Here is a 24,241-nt window from a genome sequence, read left to right on the forward strand (position 1 = left end):
GAGGAAGAAGCAGACTCCTCGCTGAGCATGGAGCCCAATGTGGGACCCAATTGGGATCATGACCTGAGCCGAAGGCAGATACTTAACCGACTAGCCACCCAGTCATCCCGGGACAGAGAGAGATCTTAAGCAGATGACTCCACATCCAGCGCGGAGCCCCAGGCAGGGCTCAGTCTTACCACCCTGAGATCATGACCTGAGCCAAAATCAAGAGTGGGTAGCTTAATAGAGCCACTTGGGTGCCCCTAAAATTCACCCTTTTAAAGTGCACAAATTCAGTGGTTTTGAGTATATTCACAAGGATGCAGCAACTGTCACCACTATCTAATTCCAGAACATTTTCACCACCTCAGAAAGAAACCTATAACCATTAGCAGCCCCTCCCCATTCCCCTTTGCTTCCAGCCCCATGGATTTCCCTATTCCGGACATTCCACATAAAGAGAATTATACAGTAAGTGGTCTTTTGCGTCGGGCTACTTTCGCTAAGCATACTGTTTTTAAGGTTCATCATTTTGTCGCCTCCCCCCTCATTTAGCCTCAGTCCCCAGTCTGGGAAATGGGGTGGGGCCAGTACTGGGGTCAGGGGAGCCTGGGTGGGGCCTGAGGTGTGGTGGGCAGGTGTGTGTAGGGAGGTGATCTGCTGCTCCCTCGTGGTGGCTAGGAGAACTGCAGCTCTCCCTGCTAAGCCTGGGAAGGAGTGACTCAGCTCCCCCAAGCCAGCCCCAAGACCCCACCCCTCACCCTGCAGAGCCCTTGGGATCTCAAAACTTCTAGAACACCAACCTGAACTCCTCCCTCTCTGCATCGTACCATCCCTGAGACTCCTTGGGCCCCACCTGCTGAGTAATGTCATCCACTTATAAATAAAGTTCTAATCTGTTCGCGTGCGAGGCATTTACATATACAGTCTTATTCATTTACTGCAGACTGAGGTTGCTGCTATTATTTTTCAGGGACAGGAAGCCATAGTGGTTAAGAGCCCAAGTTCCAGAGTTTGGAGGAACTTGGTTTCAAATCTCAGTCCCCCTGCTCACCAGCCATGTGACCTTCAGCATGTGATTTTTTTTTTTTTTTTTTTTTTTTAATTCTTAGGCTCTCTGTTTCCCCATGTGTAAGTGGGGCTGATGATGGTCCAACCTCACAGGGTGGCAGAAGGATAAAGGGCTCCAAGCCCGGCACAAAGGAAGCCTCTGTGAGTCTATGTAGCTGATAGTATCAACCAGTGATGTGCTGTTAAATGTTTCACAACCAGCTGTCTGGGGGGCGGGAAGCCTTGATTTGTGGCGTTTGCCAATTTCTATGGTGTAAATATTCCCACCATGACTAATTCAAGCTCGAAATCAGTGACATCACTAAAAGCGGTTTTGGGGAAAGAGATACGCAGTAGCAGGTTGTACAGTCGTAGCTCTGTGAATGTACAATAGATGGAAATAACCTCAGGATCACAGGTAATAGTAAAATGTGGTAAAATAATTAGGTTGTGATGAGTACGTATTACCTTTGTTTTCAATATAATTTATTTAATTACATGTTTGCATAATTTAATTTTTTTAATGGCTGTTTAACAACCAGTTCCAAAATTCCTGCGACTTTAACAGCTCACTCGAGCTGACTCCAACACACTGCTGTTAGCATCACACCCCTATTTTAGAAAGGGAAACGGAGGCTCGAGAAGATGGTCAGTCAGACAGGGGCAGGGCATGGACCCCATCCATGCAAGGGCTGTGGGATTCTGGGCCCAGGGCGGGTTATGCAATGCCCCTCTTTCTTTCATCCCATTCTGGTCTAGAGGGCATGGGTGGTCCCCACAGTCCTGGGTGACCTCAGCGAAGCCCTTGCCTCTCTAGTTTCTGTTTGCCCATCCAGACGGCAGCTGCACCCTGCAGGTGAATACTTACACAGGGCTCTTTGGCACCTGCTTCAGCCCCGCCAGGAAGGCAACACGTCGACCCTTCCCCTCACTTTATAGGTTTGGAAACTGAGGTCCGCCCTGAGTCACAGAGCTATGCGGAGAGTGCACACCCCAGCTGAGGTGCACAGGAGCGGAACCGGCAGCCACGACCTCGGGCTCCGGAGTTTTCTGGGAGGTGGGAGGCAGCATCGCTAGAGATGGTGGTCAGGCTTCGGCAGTGGCTCTGCCTAGCACACTGCGCCCCCAGCACCCTTAGCCCTACGGTTCCAAGAACTTCCTGGGGCCCTCGACTGGAGAGAGGGTGGGCTGGGAAGGGAGAATGTGGACAGCGCCGTCTGCCTGTTCTCGTCCCTGGGGGCTTCTCTGCCTGTCTCTGTCTGCATTCTCTTCACAGGTCTCTGAGTCTCTGTCTCTCTTTGTCTCTTTTTGCCTCTCCCTCCGTCTCCGTGTGTGGGTCTTTCAGGCTTTGTGGCGCTCCGTGTCTCTGTTCTCTCTGAATCTCTGTCTCTTTGTGTGTGTCTCTTTCCCTCTGTTTTCTCCCTCTTTCTTTCTCTTATTGTCGCTCCGATCTTTTGGCTCCCTTTACATCTCTTTGTGTGTCCGGCTTTCTCCCCACCTCTGTCCCTCTCTCCTTGTGTCTCTTTGTCTCTGTCTATCTCTGCGTCTCTCAGTATCTTTCTCTGCGTCTTTGGCGCTCTGCCCCGGCGTTTCTCTCCCCTTCTCTTCCGGTGAGTCTCCACTCTCCTGTGAGAACACGCTCCCTACCGACGCGCCCAGACCTGCCACCGCCCCCAGAGCCCCCGGCTAGCCCGGGCCTGCGCCTTTAAGGGCCGGCGGCAGGGGGCGGGGTCTCGGCGGCCCCGCCCTGCCCGCCCCTCCCCCTGACGTCCCTTCCTCCCTGGCCCCTCCACCGCCTCCCTCCGCCGCCGCCCGGGCCGGCTCCGCGCCCCCTCCCCGGCCCCCGCCCGCCCGCCTGCCCGCCGCCCCCATGGCGCCCCGGGCCCCCACTGCACGGAGCCACTAGGACCCTCGGCGTCCCCTTCCCTTCCCCGCCCTGCCCCCTTCTCCCGCGGCGCGAACCCGGGTGTCCACGGCGCCCAGCTTTTGAGCTCACGTCTCCAGGCCAGCGGGGGGGGAGGGGAAGAGAGGGGACCCCGGACCCCCGCCCCCCCCCACCCGGCCGCCCAGTCCCCCGGGACCCGGAGAAAATGTCTTCGCGGACGGCGCTGGCCCCGGGCAACGATCGGAACTCGGACACGGTGAGTGGGGCCCGGCCCCTTGGGGAGCGCCGGTCGGGTTCAGCCGCCGAACCCCTCGTCCTGGTGTGCCCCTCGCCGCACGAGCCCCTACCTTCATCCCCCGGGCCCGGCCCAGCTTGTCACCTCCCGACCCCCGCCCGGACTTCCAGGCCTCTCGACCCTCCCCCACTCCAGCTCAGCCCGACCCCTGGGGACGCCCCTCTCTCGGGACCCCTCTCTTGTCCCTCTGCAGACCGCTTCCGCTCGGGTCTCTTCCCTCCAGGAAGCCCCCTCCTCTGCCTTCCAGGAGCCCCTCCCTTCTCCGGCGTGTTCTTAAGCCCCTTCCCCTCCTGGCCGCCCGCATCCAACAACTCGCCCCCTCCCGGATTTGCAGGGCTCCTGACCCCAAGGCCGGGCCCTGGCTCTCTCCCAGGAAGGCCTGGCCCAGTCCCGCCTCTGGCTCCGGCCTTCCCCATCTGGATGTGGGTGCCGGGCTCCCCAGGAGCCCCCCTGTTCTCATTCTCAGCCCTCCGCCCCTCTGGATCCTCCCGGATCCTGTGGGCACCCCCTCACAGGAAGCCGGTTTCCACCTTTTCCTGGGCCCAGGGCCCTTTCTAGCTTGTTCAAGGTCTCTGCACTCCCAGGCCTGGCCCCTATCTTCCAAGCAGCCCTGTCCCTGGATTCCCAGTACCCTGGGTCCCCCCATTGCCCCCCGGACCCTCTCTGGGCTCTTCTCCCAGGCAGCCTTGGCCTCCAACTTCCAGGGCCCTAGCCTAGTCTGGGATTTCTAGGCCCTGGACTAGGCTGACTCCAGGCCTCATCCTCCCTGTATCAACTCCTCAGTGCCAGGCAAGCCCCCTCCCCAAGCCCCCAACCCCTTGATCCCCTCCTAGGCCAGGAGCTTCCTCCCAGGACACCACCTCTTTCTCCAGGTGCCCATCCCTTTTGCCCCGGGGCCTCCCTCTTCCTTGGGGGGGGGGGGGTGGTCCGGCCTCCCAGGGAGACCTCCTTCTCAGCTTTGGAGACCTCTCCCAGCTCACAAGGCTGGGCCCCAGATCCCTCTTCCAGAAGACTCCTGGACTCGAAGCCTGTGGTCTTGCCCTGGCTGTAAGCCCTCTTCTCTTGGGGTCTGTCTGCTGGAAACCTCCTCCCCAAGTTTCTAGGCCCCTTTGACCTCCATAAGGCTCAGGCTTTATTCTTCTGGGCTTCCCCTTGTCCAGCAAGCCCCTTCTCCAGGACTCCCATGCTCCTGGACCTTTCTCTGCTTCCAAAGACTAGAAACTCCTAGAAACCCCCTCCTTTAACTTCTAGGAGTTTCCTTGGCTCCTCTGAGTTCCACTGCCCCATGGCTTTAACACTTCCCATTATTCCCAGGCCCCCTGTCCCTATACCACAGCCCAGAACAATCCTGGGAGACCCCCCTCCCCATATCCACGGTTTCTGATTACTCTCAGCCCTTCTAAAGGGCCTCCCACCACCCCCAGCTGGGGTCTTTGTCCCTCCCCCACCCCAGGCCTCTGCCAGGTCCCTGCACCCCCACCCAGCCACCCTCACTCCAGATCCCCCACCAGAGAGACTGATCTCCATCCCTTCATCCTGCAAGACCCTCCCTCCACCCCACTACCGCTGCCACCTCCGCCGCCGCCGCCGCCGCCGCCACAGCCCACACACGATAGGCCAGACTCTGATTTGGAGTCTCCAATGAGATCGCCACCCTTTCCCTAAGTCACTCAGGAAGTGCCAGGGAGCCCACCTGCCGGGGTCAAATGCTGGCTCTCTCTCTGCCAGCCTGTTTGCGCTGTGTTCCTTTCTGAGCCTCAGTTTCCTGCTCTGGAAAATGGGGATGATCACTTGAGTCCCTCAGAGGATTACTCGAGATGACACGGGGGAAGCCTGGTACACAGGACGCGCTCCACACATGTCCGCTGCTATTGTGACTGTGGCTATGAGTCAGACGGGCCCAGGAGCTCAAGGCTCCCCTCCCTGCTCCGAGCCTCAGTCTATCTCGAAATGGGGTTGATAGCACCTCCCTGTGAGGGATGTTTTAGGGAGCCAAGGAGGTTATGTGAGTAAGATGCACTTGTGGCTGCATTATAATTGTTGCTTTGGTTATTCCGATAAGCATGGGTTCAAATCTAGTTTCTGTCCCTCCCTAGCTGTGTGACCTCAGACAAGTGACGTCACCGCCGTGAGCCTCGGTGTCCTCATCTGTAAAATGGGGCTCATCCAAGCACTTCCTCCTCTTTCGTGGTCCAGATTTGTGCCTGGTGGGCATTTGAGGAGGGCCAGTCCCCTTCTCTCCTCTTGTCTCCTGTCCTCCCAACTAGTGTGTAAGTCCTGCGTGTCTGTCCTGGCTGGGGCTCACCTCTCCCTTTGGAACTAGAGGTCGCAGGCTCCTCCCCTGCCACCCAGTTACTATGACGACAGCCATGTGGGGTCATGCTCCCCCACCCCAAGTTCCAGGCCCCCTCCCACCGCTGATCTCTCTGCAGGTTCCCTAGCAACAGGCCTGGTGTTGGGGCGCCAGCCGGGCGGGAGGGAGGGAGCCGGGCCAGCTGGTGGTGCCGGCCAATTTTAGCTCCCACCCCCGGCCCCTGGGGGCTCTGTCACCCACTGCCCCAGCCGCCCCTTGCAGGGGTCCCTCAGGCATGCTGCTTTCAGTGGGGTGCCAGCCCACCCCCAGTTTGGCTTCCCTGGTGCCACCTGAGGGGGATTCTTCTCCAAGCCCTGATCTTGGTGGGGATCAGGGGCCTTATCAGCCAGGATCTCCACCTCCCTTCCCGCCCTCCCTCCCCTGGGAGGAGACCTGGGGTTGTGAGCAGCTCAGTGGGATGTTGGAAAGAGCTCAGCACTCAGGAGCCAGCAGGCCTGGGATCGAATCCCTGGCAGTCTGCTTCTCTGCCCTGTGACCTTGGCCGAGGTACTCACCCTGCCCCAGCCTTGGGGGTCCCTGTCTGGAGAATGTGGATGGTAACCGGACCCACGCGGGAGGGCACAGTGGGCGGCGGGAATGTGGTTAGGGCTTCCGCGGTGGCGGGGGTCCTTCTGTGCCTCTTGGGGGAACTGTGTGACCTTGACAAGGTACCTTCTCTCTCCAAGCCTCAGTTTCTCCTCTGGACTATGAGGATGTAGGTACCGCCGTCACTGGGCTCCCGTGGGAATTCAGTGGAGATGAAGTGCTTACTAGCCCGAGCCTTGGCCCATAGTAAAAGCAGCATAATAAAAACATGTAGGAGTTTGAGTCAGTGTGATAGGGCGATGGTGAGGGACAGCAACTCTGGGGTGAACTCTGTCCCGCTCTGGGCCTCAGTTTCCCTACCTTAAGACGGGGATGATGACCGAATCGGACATCATCCCTGTTAAGTAGCCCTGTGGATTCCCTGTTGCCTACCTGCTCTTTCTGCTCCTCAGCTCCCTTTGTCCCCCGCGTCCCACCCCGACCTCCAGGAAGGGCACGGGGGCAGCACAGGGCATGAGCAGAGCCTCCTCGGCTGGGGCCTCTGGCTCCCTCCGCCGCCTGCACCCTGGGCCCCAGCACTGAAAGGGAGGCACAGTCCGTGGGGCTCACAATCAGGACAGGGCAGCCTGGAGCAGGCAGTGACCTGCGGGGGAGAGGCCCAGGAGGGACAGGACGGCAGGAACAGGACGTCGGGGACAGATGGGAGCGCGGGCGTGGGAGACAGCGGGTCAGGAGCCACCGTGGTTCCCAGGGTAGTGGTGGGGCCACGGGGGAGGCAACAGTGTTTCCACAGGAGGAAGGTAACAGTGTGGGGCTGGAAGGTCAGGGCAGAATGAAAGAATGTTGGTTATAGCGTTTGGAGTCGAATTTGGGGCAAGAAGAATTGGGAGAAAATGTTAGAAGCAGTAAGCTGGAAATAAAATGCTGCTCTTGGGGTTCAGAGTAGAATGGGGGGGGGCGGACGGGGAGGTGATGGGTGACCCGGGATGTCGAGAGCAGCAAGAGAGACCTGGGGCGGAGTTGAACCCAGATCGAGGACACAGATTGGGATTGAGGGCTGCAGCATTTGGAATAAAATACTGTGGTCCCAGCACCTGGAAAAGGAAGTTGGGGGTAGACTCACTGCTGGGGGCGGGGGGAAGCGAGGAGGAGCCTGATGTCTGGAACCCCGGATGCTGCAGAGTTGGGGGGGGCCCAGCATTTTTGTTCTTGGAGGCGTCCTCTTGTAGAGAGGGATGGGGGACCCCCAAAGGCAGCGTGCTTCTGTCTGGCCTGGGTTTGAGAAGGACCACGAAGGGGTCGGTGGCCGTGGCTGGAGTCAACCTCCCCAGCCCCCGGGAGCCACGGAAGACGGGATCAGATGGGCGCTGCCCAGCACTCACGCTCCGTCTCCCCTGTCCAGCATGGCACCTTGGGCAGTGGCCGCTCCTCAGACAAGGGACCATCCTGGTCCAGCCGCTCCCTGGGTGCCCGCTGCCGAAACTCCATCGCCTCCTGTCCCGAAGAGCAGCCCCACGTGGGCAACTACCGCCTGCTGAGAACCATCGGGAAGGGCAACTTTGCCAAAGTCAAGCTGGCCCGGCACATCCTCACCGGCCGGGAGGTGAGTAGGGGGAGGGGCGGGCCCCGGGGCCCAGTCCTGCCGCACCACCGCTGCCGGAGGTGGGGCGAGGTCAGACTTGGCCCTCGCTTTGCCTCGTGACCTCAGGTAAGTCCCTGCCTCTCTCCGGGACAGGTCAGGACATCTCAGATTTGTCCAGAAGCATCCAAGTAGAATTGGGTACCGTGAGAATTCAGTGTAGATGAGGTCCTTATTAGCCCAGGACTTGGCCCGTAGTAAAGGCTGTTTAATAAAAAATGATGTGGGTGGGGTGCCTGGCTGGCCCAATCAGTAGACAATGTGACTCTTGATCTCCGGGTCATGAGTTCAAGCCCCACGTTGGGCCTAGAGCTTAAAAAAAAAAGTTATGTGGGAGTGTGAGGTAATGGTGAAGGACATCAGCTCTAGAGTGAATTATGTCCACCTCTGGGCCTCAGTCCCCCCACCCCCCGCCCAAAAGAGGGATGATGGCACATTAATGACCAGTATTCATCAAATGTCGGTCATCATCCCTGGAATTGTCGGGAACTCTCAGATTGCAGGCAGAGCCGTGCGTTGCGTTTCTAAGAATTCACATGGCTTTTGTGTCTAAACCCAGACCACCTCCCTTTTGCAGTGGGGGTTCCATCAAATCTTGCAGCGATCTTCATGAGACCACACGAGAACTCACCGGAGTTCTCAGTCTTCCACAAGTCCCTCCTCCCTGGCTCCAGAGTATGGCAACATTACTGCACCCACACAGACCTTGTAACCCAGATATGAAGCCTCTCACTCACACCAGGGGGGAGGATATGACTCCTCTGTTCCCCTTTAATTTGAGAGGACATGGCTGGAGCGATTTCCCCTGCCTCGGATGAACTCTCTCCTGCCCGCATGCCGTCCACACCAGACACACAAAAAGACACCAGGCCCCTATGGTTTTATAGGCATATTCTACCAAGCATTCCGACTTTATGCCAGTCCTTCCAGAGACTAACCAAAGAGGTTCCACTGCCCAGCTGATTTTAAGAGCTAGCTGGGCGATGCCCAAGACGTCAAAACGAGATACGAATGCCATTATGAGCTGGCCTGACATGTGAACATAGATCCAAAAATCCGAAACAAAACATTAGCAAAGAGACCGGGCACGTCAGTTAAAGAAAGCCGTGTGGTGACAAAGCTGGTTCGTCCCAGGAATGCACAGTTCTTTTCAAATTGACAATTTATTCATGTACTTTGCCACATTCCCAGATTCAAGGAGGGAAACCATATGATCATCTCAATACTGGCATGAAAAGTGCTTGACAAAATTAAAAACCCGTTCGTGAGGATATGAGGAAAGCTAACGGACCCTCTCCCGCACGAAGAACGCATCATTCCCCTTGTGTGGCTCTCGAACTTGATTCTAGGGGCTTCCTAGAGGACCAGCTTCTAAGGAAACAGGGCCTCCCAGGGGAAGGATTCTGTAATCCAGGGGATCTGGGGGTGGCCCCAAAACCCTTTGGGAAAGCTATAGACCTAGAGCTGAATTAAGACTTTTAAAGGTCCCTCGCTACTGAAAAACTTAAGGAGCTCTGCCCCAAAGTGCAGTTCAAAATAGAAACTTAGCCCCACCGCAGGATACATATAAGGAGAGTTCATTAACTTTCTGATTCTTCCCCCACATTGACTGCTCAAAACTCTTTTAAAACTAGGGGTTCCTGGCTGGCTCTGTCGGAAGAGCCTGCAGCTCTTGATCTTAGGGACGTGAGTTCAAGCCCCACGTTGGGGGGAGAGATTACTTTTTTAAAAAACTTAAAAAATAAACTATATAGATGTTCTTCAGTTTCAAAGGTTTAAGGGGTAAACTTGATCAGGCTGCACGAGTTCAAATCCCAGCCCACAAACTTACTATCCATGTAACCTTGGCCAACTGCCTGAACAGCTCTGTGCCTCAGTTTCCCAGGTTGTAAAATGGGGATAATTTTAGCACTTACACTGTGAGGGTTGAAAGAGTTCTCGTTCGTAAAGCACACAGACTGAGGCCAGGTGACTCCTCGGGAAATGTTAGCTACAGTTATTTATTGTTTCACAGTTCACACGTTCAAGGCAAAAAAGAAGGCTTCCTGGGTGAATGGTCTGAGGTGCCCTCACGATGGGGCCCCCAAAAGGTCTCACTCTCACACACATTCACACAGGCCCCTGGAGCAGCCCTACCCAGGCCCTGCTGTGGAATAGAGGATATTTCCCTGTAGAAGTCGGGGAGCACTGGACACAGTTGGGAACAGCTTGTGCAAAGGTCCTGAGGCCCAGATCTCCGATCCACCAGGAATGGCCCTGATGGAGGGCTTTCTGTGAGAGGGGACAAAGGAAGGACACCCCTGGGTGATCTGGGTTGGGAGGGCCTTTCTCAACTCAGGCCCTCGACACCCTCATCTTTTACCCTTTCCTTCCACCTCCAGGTTGCCATCAAGATCATTGACAAAACCCAGCTGAACCCCAGCAGCCTGCAGAAAGTGAGGCCTAGGGAGAGGGCGCAGGGTGGGGACAAGGTTGAGAAAAGGGTCATTGAAACCGCCCACCCTCATCTTTCTCTTTCTTCTTTTCTGGCCATGCCCAGCTGTTCCGGGAAGTCCGCATCATGAAGGGCCTAAACCACCCCAACATCGGTGAGGAGGGGAAGAGTGTGGGCTCAGAGGGGCACTTGGCGGAGGAGAGAGTTGGGGAACAGAAGAACCGGCAGTTTCCACAGTTAGACCTGTTTTCTCTGAGTAGTATCACTGCTCACTGGCTGTGTGACCTTGGGCCAGTCACTTAACCTCTCTGAGCTTCTTTATAAGAAGGCCTACATCAAGGTCACTGTGGGGATTGGATAAGATCAAGCATTCGAAACACTCCATTCAGAGCTAAGCTGGGGGAGCTGGTGTGATTACCGTCAGCAGCAGCAGCGAGCACTGTCCTTGTCATCATGAGGCACAGGGGAGACAGGATTTAGCCTGGCCTGGATGTGGCCACAGTAGTTACTCATCCACGTGTTTGTTCCCTCAGAGAGTGTTTATTGAGTTTATTGAGTTTCTTCCCATAAGCGGGGAACAAAACGGACCCAAATCTCGACCTCATAGAGCTGCCTTCTTGTGAGAGAGAAAGTGGGAAAGGTGGTCAAGTAGGGCTGAGGAGTTTGGAAAATCTTCCCATCAGTAGGGAGCCATGGAGCCTTCTTGAGTAGGGGTGTTCTGGTCAGCACATGTATAGTTACAGAGTGTGGGCCGATCTGGGGGGTTTCTTCCCGCATAACCCTGCTCTCCCCCTTGCCTCCCACCGTCCCGGGTCTTTGCAGTGAAGCTCTTCGAGGTGATCGAGACAGAGAAGACGCTGTACCTGGTGATGGAATACGCAAGTGCCGGTGAGGCGTCCCTCCCCGCCCTGCCCCCTGAGCCCCCCACGCCCCTCGCTGACCCCGCTTGGCCTCTGCCCTGCAGGAGAAGTGTTTGACTACCTCGTGTCCCACGGCCGTATGAAGGAGAAGGAAGCTCGAGCCAAGTTCCGACAGGTGGGGGCAGTCACGGCTGCGGGCAGGAGTGGGAGCGGCGCCCCTGTCCCCGGGCAGGAGTGGGTCTGGGGGCGTAAGTCCGGGTGTCCATGAGCGTGCAGACGCCCAGGTGTGGGGGTGCTCTGATGCAGGCGTGCAGGTGTGAGACGTGTGGGTGCAAGGGTGGGCCCGGTGTGTAGGGGTGTGGCTAACAGGTGCCAGGGTCCCGACGCATGTGTCTGACTTTGTTGGGGGAAGGGATTTGAGCCAGGGTGCTGGTCCTCGACTGTCCACACGCCCTGGTGGGGCTATACTGGCTGTGTTGGGGCCCAGTGTCTATCTACAGGTATATGCAGTGTTCTTATGTGCGTTTCCAGATGGGAAAGTCGGGAGGGGACTAGTTGTGATGTCCTGGTTCCAAGGCCCCTGCCGGGAGGGTGTCTGGGAATCTGAGGGTGTCCGGGCGTCTGTGTGGGGATGTGGGTCTGTGCAGGGCCCATGGCGTTTCCCGCCGTGATTGAATTGGACCGTGAGGCCCCAGCATCTCAGCCTCTGCCTGGGGGAGGCCTGGGGCCCTGGGTCTTGGTTGTGGGGAGGTTCGTGAGGTCGGAGAGAGGCCGAGGGGTTTGGGGCCACAAGTAACTGACTTTCTCTTCCGTCCCCTCCAGATCGTATCGGCTGTGCACTACTGTCACCAGAAAAACATTGTACACAGGGACCTGAAGGTGAGCCCCCCCCACCTCACTACAAGCTCCCCACCTCAGTCCACAGACCCCCCACTTGTCCCCAGTCCCGCCTCCAGTCCCCCTGGGGATCCCCATAGCCTCCACATTCCCCCGCTTTTCTCCCCGTCCTCCCCCCTCAGCATCCAGGGCCCCTTGACTCTTTCCCAAACTTCTGTAGCAGAGGAAGGCCAGCAGCTGGGGAGCAGGTAGGGTGGTGGGGGCAGGAGGAGAGAACAAAGGAAAAGAAACAAAATGTCCTAGGACACCCCACGCAATTGCGTATGTGCTGAACAAGGACACGGGACGCGATAAGGGGTTCATCACTCTCAGAGCCTCTGGGGCCTTGGCATCTCTCAGACTTTAGGACGTTCAGGAACTTTCGAGAACTGAGGTTTTAGAGACCCAGAGTCACGTGGCCTCTGGGTCTTAGAATCGCAGGCATCTCCAAACTTGAGAAGGACTTTTGAGAGAGAGAGAGAGAGCTCCTGAGCCTCGCTTCGGGAGGGGAAGGGACTCAGCCAGCCTGGACCCCCTGCTCCACACCCCCCACCCTGAGAGAACCACACGTCTCAGGGCTTCTCGACCCAGACCGGAGAGAGAAACATTTGTCCCGCTCAGTCCGGTTGTCTTGACTCTCGTTTCTGGAGCACCTGCGGTGTGCTAGGCCCTGTGCCTTAAGGAAGGTCTTCTCAAGGCATCTGTAGTGAAGGACCGGGTTTGTTTTAGTATTTTCAATTCCCAATCCACCGTGACACATACTTTTGTGAAGTACAGTAAAAATGAAGTGGGAAAAAAAAAAAAGATGTCCAAAATACAAGACCAGTTTTTTAGAACTATTATTATTACATTAAAAAAAAAAACACCTTAAAAATCGACTGTCAAATCGCTGTAGAAGTTTCTAGACACACTCTGTACCCACCCCTCTGAGAAAGCCCCTTGAGGCTTGGGAGTTTGCATCACCTGGAGGAGGCACGCCCCCTGGTGGAGGGTCCTGGAAGTAGCTGAAAGGGATTTCGGGGGTGTGGTTAGTGCCCGCCGGGGGGTGGGGGCCAACCTGAGGGACCTACAGACCCAGGCACGGGGTTGTGGCTGGGTGGCAGAGCCTCAAACGCCAGGAAGGGAAGTGTCACCCCTGAGCAAGTTTGAGATGCCATTACATTGAGTTGTGTCCGTGTGGGTCCTCTGCCGGGGTTGGGTTGGAGATGGGGAAGGGAGGGGGACCGCAGGGAAGCCGGAGGTGCTGGTGGCCTGGCGGGGGAATGGCCGTGGCTGGGACCGGCCAGACGTGGGCAACACTCTGAAGGGTGGATATGTGTATCCAGATCTGCAGGAGGCAGGAAGCTGGAGGCCCCTTCCACCGTCAAGCCATGGCGAGGCCGGCCTCTTTTGGAGTCTAGCTGTGCCCCTTTCTTGCTGTGGGCACGAGATGGTCTCCCTAAGACTCAGTTTCCTTGCTCGTGAAATGGCGTTTATAAGAATGCATGCTACCAAAAGTAGACAGAACCTTGATTTTTTTTTCATTTTTATGAGTCTTGAGCAGTCAGTGATCATGTTTTTTTTTCCCTGCTGGGTAAACTGAGGCTCAGAAAGGGGCAGGAGATTGCCTGAGGACGCCCAGCTGTGCAGACCACAAGGCATAATAATGGCTAATGTTATACAGTGCTTACTGGGTACAAAAGATCGAAAGATCGTTTTAGGCCTTTTAGGATTCATTTATGCTCAGACAGCCCTGCGAGGCAGAAGCTATGATTATCCTCCTTCTTTGGCTGAGGAAACTGAGGCCCAGACAGATAAAATCACTGCCCAAGGTCACACAGGGAGTACGCAGTCGGTACGGGAAGGCTCCAGAGCCGGTGCTCCCGTCCACCCCACACGTCCACCTTCTGCCCTCTCCCAGGCCGAGAACCTCTTGCTGGATGCCGAGGCCAACATCAAGATCGCCGACTTTGGCTTCAGCAACGAGTTTACGCTGGGCTCAAAGCTGGACACGTTCTGTGGGAGCCCCCCGTACGCCGCCCCGGAGCTGTTCCAGGGCAAGAAGTATGACGGGCCGGAGGTGGACATCTGGAGCCTCGGCGTCATCCTGTACACCCTCGTCAGCGGCTCCCTGCCCTTCGACGGGCACAACCTCAAGGTGCTGGGCGGGGCCGGTGTGGAGGTCTTAACCCCCCCGGGGAGGGTCTCCCCGGCCCCCCAGCCCCTCCCCCCACACCTGCTCTGTAGAGGCCCAGAGGGGCGGGACTGGCCTGAGGTCACACAGCAGGACCCAGGTCCCCACGGTCGGTCGTGTGGCCAGCCCACGTGGACCATGGTGCGTTAGGGCCCAGGACATGGGCTTTGCAGCCAGCAGGCTTGGGTTCAAATCCCGGCTCCCTCCCTCGTTCACTCAGTGAACATTTCCCGCCCTCCATGGGGGGGAGGCAGGTTCTCTTGTAGGTTTTATAGATACAGTATGAACAAAAGAGACAAAAATCTCTGCCTCCGAACGTGCTGGACCTCGAGAGCCCACTAGGTGGGGAAAGCCAATCACAAAGGCCACCCGTTGTGCGATGCCATTTCTCTGAACAAGCACGTCAAGGCAGGAAGCAGACGAATGGTTGCCCGAGGCTGGGGAGTGGGAGAGCAGGCTTCCTCTGGGGGGATGAAAACGTTCTAGAACTGCCTGGTGACGGCCACAGAACTCGGGGAACAACACACTCACAACCTTTGAATCGGGCACATCAAACGGAAAAATCCCTGCCCTCAAGGGAAAGAGCAGAGCCAGGCTGAAAACCAAATAAATAAGCAAAACGTACCTCGTGTCAGAGACTGGCCAGCGCTGTGGGGGAAAGAACTACCTTCCAGGAGACGCTCCGGTAGCTAGCGTGGGGCCACGCGGGCCCTGTCAGTCTGTCCAGGGGCATCGTTACTGATGGAACCTTTGGGGGTTAGTTGCAGACACCACGTCCCTCTGTCCCTGGAGGGGACACACAGCGGGTTCCTCCCGAGACGGGGTTATTTTCCTGTCTGCAGCCACACGAGGGGAGAACCGTCGTGGTTCAGTCCTGGCCGTGCTCAGATGTCCTCAGCCGTCCTGAGAGTGTCCTCGTAGCTCTTTCTCTCCCGCTCCAGTGTTGCTCCGGGCTCCCGAGTTGCCCGCAGTTGACCTGTGTCTTTAAAAAGTCTCCTTTCATCTCGAGCGGTTCCTCTGTCTTTCGTGGCGTGGCTTTGTGGAGCTTTGTGGCGCTCAGGCCACTTGGGCCGCAGGGCCCCGCTCAGTTTGGGGTGAGCGGCGTTTCCTCGCGATGGGGTTCCAGTGGTGCGAGCAGGAACACTCGGTCCTGCTTGAGGTGGCCTGCGAGGAGCGCTCAGGAGGTCAGGGAAGTCGCTGCCCAGCACAGGCCGCAAGAGCAGGGACCTGAGTGATGAGGGGGAGGGAGCCCCTTCTCCACAGAGGCCTCCGCCGAGCCACCCGCCCCTCTGAGCCTCAGGCTCCCACTCTGTTCAGCGTCTGTCAGGTAACGAGCCTCGTAGCAGGGGTTCGAGGGCTCGCTGAGATCAGGCATGCAGTGGTTGGGGTCGCAGAATAATCTGAACCCCGAGCATGAAGCCAAGAGACCATTTCAGAGGGCCAGGCCAGCGTCTCACCTGCCCCAGGCCCTTGCCACCTCCTGCTGTCCTGTTTTCTCCACCAGGCCCCTGGAAACCTTTCCAGGCAAAGGAGACAGGCAGCTGGGGGCAGGTTCCCGCTCTGTCATTTCCTTGCAAAGTGGCCTGGGACATACCCCGTTTCTGAACCTGCGTCCCCACCGTAAGATGGGGACGTTAAGCATATGCACTTAGGGCCCCCCAACTGGGTGTCTGAAGCCCGCCCCCCGGGGACCTGGCATCTGGCCCAGAGTGTTAACTCTCAGGAGCCGCACCGGTGGCGGTGTTGATGGCCCGATGGCTCCTTCTCACCACCTCGTGACAGAGGCGGTGTGGTGCGCTGGTTACACAGCGCGGGCTCCGGAGCTGGGCTGCCTGGGGTTCAGTCCCGGCCCTGCCGTTTTCTGGCTGGACGCTCCTCGCGCAAAAGACTTACCCTCCCTAGGCCTCAGTTTCCTTGTCTGAAAAATGGGCATCATAGCCCGCTTCACAGCTTTGTTGTGAGCACGGATGTCCCATGCATATAAAGCGCTTGGAACCCTGCCCGGCCCGGGGTAAGTGCTCTGCTCTGAAAGTGATACTCATTATTATTAAATATTCACGACCCTTCGGGTTGCGCTGATCTGCAGACCCAGGAGGCTCGCAGGCACATGCCTCTTCCAGGCCTTTTAGGAGAATGCTGGGAAGGGAGCTCCCAGGCCATCCCCAGTCCCCCGCACAGAGCTCCACGCAGAGACTTCCCCCCAACCCCCCCACATCACCTGCCCCCCTCCATTTCCTGAGGATGGAAGGGGCTCCCCCTGGTCCGCCATGGCCTGGTGCGTGGAATTTATTTTCTCCGTCTTGGCAGGGCCCCTCATAAAAGGCCCTTTACCAAAAAAAAGGTCAGCTTGTAAATCAGTTCTCATTCTTGGAGACTGCCAGGGTCTCCTAGTTCTTTGGAAAGACAGGCATGCCTAGGGGAGGGGTGTCCCAGGGGCGGAAGGCGGGTGGGCAGGATCCCCCCCCCCCACTCTTGCCCCTTCCTAAACAGTACCACTTACTCTGGGCCGGACATGTGCTGGGCATTTTACTTACACTCACTCGCACCCTGGCCGGTGAAGTGGGTGCTGTGAGCCCTGGGTACAGAGAAGGAGACTCAGGCCCCGGATGCTGCCTCGCGTCCGACCAGGCTTGTAGAAGTCGCTTTCTCTGTGAGGTTTCCTCGGAGTGAAGTTGCCTACAGGGCTCCCATTTCACAGACGGGGTATTGCGGTCAGGAGGGAGGGGTGGGGCTTTGCCACCTGTTGCTTCTGTTTGGGGGTTGGGAGAAAGCTGTGCGTGTGTGCGTGTGCGCGATGGGTAGGGAGGTGGGGCGGAGCCCTCCCGCAGTAACCCCGTCCCCCCAGGAGCTACGGGAGCGAGTCCTCAGAGGGAAGTACCGGGTCCCTTTCTACATGTCAACAGACTGTGAGAGCATCTTGCGGAGATTTTTGGTGCTGAACCCAGCTAAACGCTGTACTCTGGAGGTAAGCCCTGGCCCCACACCCTCCCATGTCAGCCTTCGTGCCCTCACTTTTTTCCCTCTGGGTCCATCTGCCTGAGCTCGTGGCTGGAAGGGGGAGGGGAGACAGGCAGCCCCGGAAAAGGCTCCCGGGCCCGTCTCAACGCCACCCCCAAACAGCTTCGCCCACTCCCCGCCATGCCAGTAATTAGCTAATGAGCTCCTTAGGCTGATTATAGGGTGCTGGGGACCCAGATGATGCGGAGGAGGGAGGTGACATCGGGAGGCTCCGGCAGGGGTGCTGGGGGTGCGGGTGAGGAGGCGCTAGCTGTCAGGAAGCCCTGATTCTGGGGTGTTAGGTCTTGGAGGTGGGGGGGCGGGGCAGGTAGCCCTACCTGGGGGCCTGCCTGGGCGGTGGGGAGCGTATTTCTCCCGGTTTCTTCTGACATCTGTCTTCCCCCTTTCCGTGTCCTGTCCCCGCGTCCTGCAGCAAATCATGAAAGACAAATGGATCAACATCGGCTATGAGGGTGAGGAGTTGAAGCCATACACGGAGCCCGAGGAGGACTTCGGGGACACCAAGCGAATCGGTGAGGGTCAGGGACAGCAGGTGCCCCAGCTCCTCAGAGCAACGGGCCACAGAGCCAGGGGTGGGAGCTTCCCAGCACCTGCCCTTCCGGTCAGCGCATGAGAGAAGTTTGCAAGGCAGTTAGGGAGAGCGGAGAAGTCTAGGCTCTCATCCCTGTGCTGCCACTTTCTAGCTGTGTGACCCTGGGCAAGTGGCTTCTCCTCTCGGTGCTTCTATTTCCTCATCTGTAAAACGGGACAATGGTAGATCCTATCATAGGGTTGTTGTTAATACATTAAATGAATTAATTGACATAAAATACTTAGTTTTGACTATTAAGACACAAAAAGAAATTATAGATCACGTCCAGAAGTGTTTGGGCACAAGTCATCGGTAACCCGCATGTTTGGGGAAAACCCCCATGTGGGCACAGGCCTCACCCACCAACCCGTTGGTCCCAGATCCTCTGGCCTGGAGCCCTTGAACTCTTGATCCCTAAGGCATTAGCCCTGAAAGAGTCCCTTAGGAACTCTCCAGTAACCCTCAAGGCCATCAGAGTTGGCTGCATTAGTCAGGACTTTTGTGGTCGTACATAAGAGAAAACCCAAGCCGTTCTAGCTTAAGCCAATAATAAGACTAATAATAGGCTGAACCATTTGAAACTGCCATTTTTATAGGTCAAAAATTGTTAACATCAGCCATTTTTTATGGTTATAACCTAATCGTCGTAACTGATTCATTCACATTAACTAAAAAGGCCAGGGTATGCCGGCCTTCAGGCACGGCTGGATTCAGGTGCTCAGACACAGTTGTTGGGAATCCTAGTGGGGGCTTCTTTCCTAGGCAGCTCCGGCCGCAGGCACAAGCTGGCAACAGCACATCCTAGCGGCCTGGACACCCCATCCAGGATAGGAGCCACTTTCCTAAATGTTCCAATAGAAGCTCTAGGCTGGTGCCCATTGGCTACCCCTGAACCAATCAGTGTGGCTTTGGGGGTGGAATGCTCTGATTGGCCAGAGCCGGGTCATATGCCCACCCTGCCAATCAACGTGATTTTGGGTGTGAAGCATTCCAAAAGGCCAAACCTGGGTCATATGCCTGCCCTGAACCAATCAGTGTGGCCTTGGGGATGGAAGACTCTGTTTGGTCACACCTGGGTTATGTACCTGCTTTAGGGGGTTTGGCGCAGGCAGGAGTCGGCCAGGTGATCTGAGCAGGAAAGACTTGTCCTTCCAAGGCAGTCGGGGTGCTGCTGGCAGAAGGGGGAACGGATACTAAACAGGCCGAAGAGCAGACGTTGCTATGTGATGCAGAAACGAGCGGAAGGGAAGGGTCTGGGGAGATTGAACCTCCTCTCCATCCCCCTCTCCCAGAGGTGATGGTGGGTATGGGCTACACGCGGGAAGAAATCAAAGAGGCCTTGACGAGCCAGAAGTACAACGAAGTGACCGCCACCTACCTCCTGCTGGGCAGGAAGACTGAGGTCAGAAGGCGCCGGGGGCATTTGGGATGCGTGATGCCCGGGGTGGAGGGACTTCTGGGGCAGAGGGGACAGAGGCTGAGGCTCCTTATCTGTCATCCTCCTGCAGGAGGGTGGGGACCGGGGCACCCCGGGGCTGGCCCTGGCACGGGTGCGGGCGCCCAGCGACACCACCAATGGAACGAGCTCCAGCAAAGGCACCAGCCACAGCAAAGGACAACGGAGTGCTTCCTCCACCTACCACCGCCAGCGGAGGCATAGCGACTTCTGTGAGTATGGCCCGCACCCTCACACGCCATGGCGGACCCCAAGCCCTCAGACCTGCCTTACATCAGGGTTGTCTGGCCCACAGGCAACAGAAACCCCTGCTCGAGCCAGCTGCAGAGAAGGGAGGAATTAAGTATAAAGATACATTATAGAGAACTTGGAGGCGGAAACGCACAGCCAGGATCAGGAAGGGATTAGAAACCGAAAAAGCATCCAGAGCAGATACTCTATTTTTCTTACTTCCTCTCTCTTCCTCTGGCTTTTCCTTTCTCTCTTACTTATCTCACCTTATCTTTTTCCCAATCTGTGCCCTTCTGTCTCCGTGTTAGAGACCAGCCCAAGTCGCGAGATCCAGCCCCATGTCACAGCCCCTTTGGTCTACCCGTCAGGGATAGAGCTCTCACGTCAGGGTTCGCTGTGATCAGGACACAGGAGGACACGTGGCGCAAATTGGCTGCTGAGAGCCTGCCCTCTGGCTCTCCTCTGCACTGAAATTTTGAAAGTCCCTTCCTCGGGGAAGGGGGCTGGGCAGACACCTTCTGTACCCCACGTTCTGTAACTGAAAGGTGTCACCCGCAGAAGATAGAGCTGGCCACCACCGCCACAGACTAGGCATGGAAACTTCCGAGAGGTCTCTTACCCACACCCTTCTCAGATGTGAATCCTCCCAACTATTCTTTTTTTTTAATTTTTTAAAGATTTTATTTATTTCCGTGAGAATGTGCACGGATAGATAAAATCCCAACTATTCTTTAAACAGCTCTATTGAGATACAATTCACATACCAAGCTCTGCAGATTGCCCTATCCTGCACATTTCGTGTAAGCAGAATTATACAATATGTGGCCCTTTGTGTCTGGCTCCTTTCACTTAGGATAACGTTTTCATCCACGGTTTAGCGTGGGCGAGCACTTCATCCCTTTTAATAGCCCAGTATATTCCATGTCGTGGACCTACCACATTTTGGTTTTCCATTCGTCAGCTGAGGAACAACATTGCGTTGTTTTTGCCGTTTGGCACTTGCGAATAATGCTGCCATGACAGTCCATGTACCGGGTTCCGTATGGATGTATGCGTCCGTTTCTCAGGCATGTAGCTAGGAGTGGACTTGCCGGGTCACGTGGTAACGCCGAGTTTAGCCGTGTAAGGAACGGCCAGCGTGGTGTCCGACTGTCCCTTATTTTGCAGCCCTATTTCATAACGCTTTACTCTGGGACAGGCACTAGCATGGGGACGGGGGTGTCAGGGAAACTCAAGCCCGGTCCTAAGCAGGAAGGGTGGGATTCTGGATGGTCAAGCCATTCCCCTTCCCCTGGAGTTCCTCTTTCCACCTATAAAATAGCCAGGTTGGCACAAAAGGTCGCTAAGAAGCTTGTGACTCGAACATCCTCTGGTTACAACATATAACCTTAAAGAACACCCACATGGAGACCTTCTGGGCTTCCGGGATTCTTGGAGGATTGTCGACGGGTGCCCCGTGCCCCTCTTTGCAGAGCCTGTTACGGTGCTGGGACTTTGGGGCATTAAATTTCCTGAGGACATAACACGTAGAAGTTTCAACTCTCCGAAGTTCGTGAACACACTTAAACCCGCTGGTTCTGAGACCATGATTTCCTAAGATGTTCCAAGGGACCAGATGTGTTTGTTTTGTTTTTGAGATGAATACAGTCACAGCCTTCAAGGTTTGATAGTACAAGGAGGGTAGACAGTAAAAAAGTTTTCATCAAACACCCATCTCCAGCCTCCAGTTGTCCTTGGAGGCAGCCCCTGTGACCAGTTTGGGAGCGAGTTTATCCATCTATAAAGAGTTAATCCCTGAACAAGGCAGGGGTTAGGATACCAACCCCCTGTGCTGTTGAAAACCCACGTATAACTTTCGACTCCCCCCAAATGTAACTGCTAATAGCCTGCCATTGACCGAAAGCCTCACGGATAACATAGTCCGTCCACACATACATGTGGTATGGGGTAGATACCATATTCGTACCATAAAGCAAGCTAGAGAACAGAAAATGTCCTTCTGAGAGTCGTCGGGAAAAGACGTCTGCAGTACGGTACGGTATTTATCGAAACACATCCACATAGAAGTGGCCCCGCAGAATTCCAACCCATGTTTTCAAGGGTTGACTGTATATAAAGACAGATATGGAAAGGAGATAGAGAAGAAGAAAAGAAACGTAGGGGCGCCTGGGTGGCTCAGTCGCTTGAGCTTCTGACTCTGGATTTTGGCTCAGATCGTGAGGTCGTGAGATCCAGCCCCATGTCACAGGCTCCGCGCTCAGTGGGGAGTCGGCTTGAGATTCTCTCTCCCTCTGCCCCTCCCCCCTTAAAAAAGTTAAAAAAAAAAAAGACATAAAGATATATAAATACAATGCTAACCTAGTCATATACCACGAAGGTAATATTCTCACCTTTTAAGACAAATGATAGCCTTTTAAGATATTCATGTATAAGCAAGTAAATAGAGATACACAGGAATCTGCACATTTCCCCTTATACAAATGACCTCACGCCTCAGACCTCAGGCCCTGCCTTTTCTGCTCTGCGGTCTGTCTTGAAGATCATTCTGTCTTGGTACATAAGCAGCTCCCGCCTCGTTGCTGCGTGGTATTCCAGCGTACAGGGGTACCGTGACGTCACTTAGCCATTCCCCTCTTAAGGGGCACTTAGGCCACTCCCAATCTTTTGGCCTTAAAAAAACATAGCGATGCGGGGTGTCTGGGTGGCTCAGTCGGTTAAGTGTCTGACATCGGCTTAGGTCATTGATCTTAGGGTCCAGGCATCAAGCCCCATGTCAGGCTCCATGCTCAGTGTGGAGTCTGTTTGTCCCTCTCCCTCTGTCCCTTCCCCTGCTCGTTCTCTCTCTCCCTCAAATAAATAAAATCTTTTTAAGAAATAGCGATGCGGGGCGCGTGGGTGGCTCAGTCAGTTAAGCGTCTGCCTTCAGCTCAGATCATGGTCTTGGGGTCCTGGGATCGAGCCCCGCATCGGGCTCCCTGCTCAGCAGGGAGTCTGCTTGTCCCTCTCTCTGGCCCTCCCGCCCAACACATGCTTTCTCTCTCTCTCTCATAAATAAAATCTTAGGGGAAAAAAAGCGATACCGTGAATAACCTACATGTGCATCGTGTCATTTCCATGGAGTTGGGGGGCAGTGTGTGCATTCGTCACGCGGACAGATAGTGTCAGCCCATGCGGAGCTTGCAGCCTATGTGAGGAATTCTGAGGTTCTAAGGATCACCCAGAGTAGGTTCTGGCTCTTCCAGGTGACATGAGCCCTAACTGTCCCCTCCCTCCACCAGGTGGCCCATCCCCCGCACCCCTGCACCCCAAGCGCAGCCCAACCAGCACCGGGGAGACGGAGCTGAAGGAGGAGCGCCTGCCAGGCCGGAAGGCGAGCTGCAGTGCTGCTGGAAGCGGGAGCCGGGGGCTGCCCCCTTCCAGCCCCATGGTCAGCAGCGCTCACAACCCCAACAAGGCAGAGATCCCAGAGCGGCGGAAGGACAGCACGAGCACCCCTGTGAGTGGCCAGGGCTGGGGGTGTGGCCGCCTGGTTCACACTTTTCCGACCCTGCTGTTCTGCAGACCACCACCCAGGACTCCTTGTTCTGTCTGTTCGTTCGTTCAGCCCATGGGCATTTGAGGGCTCTCTCTCTGCCCGAGCTTGTGCCGGACGCCAGCGTAGAAATTAGCCTTCAGTGTCAGAAAGAAGCACTCTCCTTGCTTAGGTAGGAAGGATTTCATACAGGGGATGAGGTACTTATGAAGTTGTAGGAAGGGCTGGCGGGGCAGGCAGCGGGTTAGACATCACCACCGCAGACCTGACCCACGGAGGGGGCTGCCGCCTCTGGGCGGATCCTAGCGCTGTTGAGTTTCCAGAACACATGGTCATGACCGTAATTCAAGACTCAGAAACTTTGTTCTCTACCAAAAGGGCCCCTCAATGCCGGGAACTCTAAAAACAGGCACTGGAGCTCTGCTGAGGCAAAGACCCTCATCTCGTGACCTTGCCCATGTGAGCAGAAGTCACAGGGGACAGAAGGCCACTGCTACCCCATTGCCACCTTCCAGATCTTCCTGAGTGCAAAGGTTGGCAGAACCCATTCATACGTGGGTCCTGAGCTGCAGAGGCGTCTGGGGAATGTGGTATTTGGCTCTCCTCCTTCTGCAGCTCCTTAAAACAGGTGGTTGAGGAGCATAAATAGCCCCCCGCCCCCCATCAGAGCCAAGAGTGGAGGCAGGTCATAGGTAAGGGGTCAGCCCTCTGAGGCCACACGGACCAGAGCTTGAATTGCATTGGTGAGCTGTGTGGCCTTGAGCAAGTGACTTCACCTCTCTGAGCCTCAGTATTCCACCCCGTGAAATGGACTCATCCGAGGACTTGGATTGTCATGAGGCCCTTGTAAGATCTTTGACATAAACTAACCGCCCACAGCGTCCCGCTCAGTAAGCACTCAATACATGAAGGCTCTCGTTGTTGTTAAGATAAGCCCACACCTCAAAAAGGTAGAAAAAGAACAGCAAATTAGCCCCCCCAAAGTAGAAGGAAGAAAATAATAGAAGTCAATAAAGGAAGAAGAAACAGAAAAGCTAAACAGTCTTATGTTCTTGTTCAAGACCTGGAATCCATAACTTAAAACTTTCCCAGAAAGAAAATTCCAGGCTCCAAGTGGTGGAGTTCGGCCAAACACTGAAAGAAGGAATAACACCAACCTTAGAGAAACTTCCAGAGGATCGAAAACCAGGGATCACGTCCCAGCACGTTTGGGGAGGCGGCATAATCCCGACGCGCACTCCCTGACCCGAGGGGGGTTGCAGTCCAGGGCAGGTGGGGATGGATAAGGGGACAGCTACTGACGATACAAAGTGATCGAGGTGGCAGTGGGGGCCCCAAGA

General features: G+C 55.9%; 1 protein-coding gene across 3 annotated transcripts in view; it reads left to right on the top strand.

Moving 5' to 3' along the window:
- Positions 1-2,885: 2,885 nt before the first annotated feature.
- The window catches only part of MARK4 (microtubule affinity regulating kinase 4), a 28,239-nt gene continuing 6,883 nt past the window's right edge, over positions 2,886-24,241 (top strand). For 2 of the 3 annotated variants that reach the window (XM_045810664.2, XM_045810739.2), the window contains exons 1-13: positions 2,886-3,173; positions 7,514-7,714; positions 10,132-10,185; positions 10,290-10,338; positions 11,007-11,072; positions 11,149-11,219; positions 11,867-11,923; positions 13,821-14,057; positions 16,939-17,058; positions 17,524-17,623; positions 18,975-19,084; positions 19,191-19,350; positions 22,648-22,865. In XM_045810664.2, coding sequence (XP_045666620.1) covers positions 3,123-3,173; positions 7,514-7,714; positions 10,132-10,185; positions 10,290-10,338; positions 11,007-11,072; positions 11,149-11,219; positions 11,867-11,923; positions 13,821-14,057; positions 16,939-17,058; positions 17,524-17,623; positions 18,975-19,084; positions 19,191-19,350; positions 22,648-22,865 — 1,494 coding nt within the window. In that variant the 5' untranslated portion in view covers positions 2,886-3,122. Of the gene's footprint in view, positions 3,174-4,864; positions 5,483-7,513; positions 7,715-10,131; positions 10,186-10,289; positions 10,339-11,006; positions 11,073-11,148; positions 11,220-11,866; positions 11,924-13,820; positions 14,058-16,938; positions 17,059-17,523; positions 17,624-18,974; positions 19,085-19,190; positions 19,351-22,647; positions 22,866-24,241 lie in introns of those variants that run through there. The other variant, XM_087870905.1, reaches the window with a different exon arrangement.

This window comes from Ursus americanus, chromosome 21 (assembly GCF_024610735.1).
Source record: "Ursus americanus isolate L20-20 chromosome 21, mUrsAme1.1.p, whole genome shotgun sequence".
Classification (NCBI taxonomy): Eukaryota; Metazoa; Chordata; class Mammalia; order Carnivora; family Ursidae; genus Ursus; species Ursus americanus.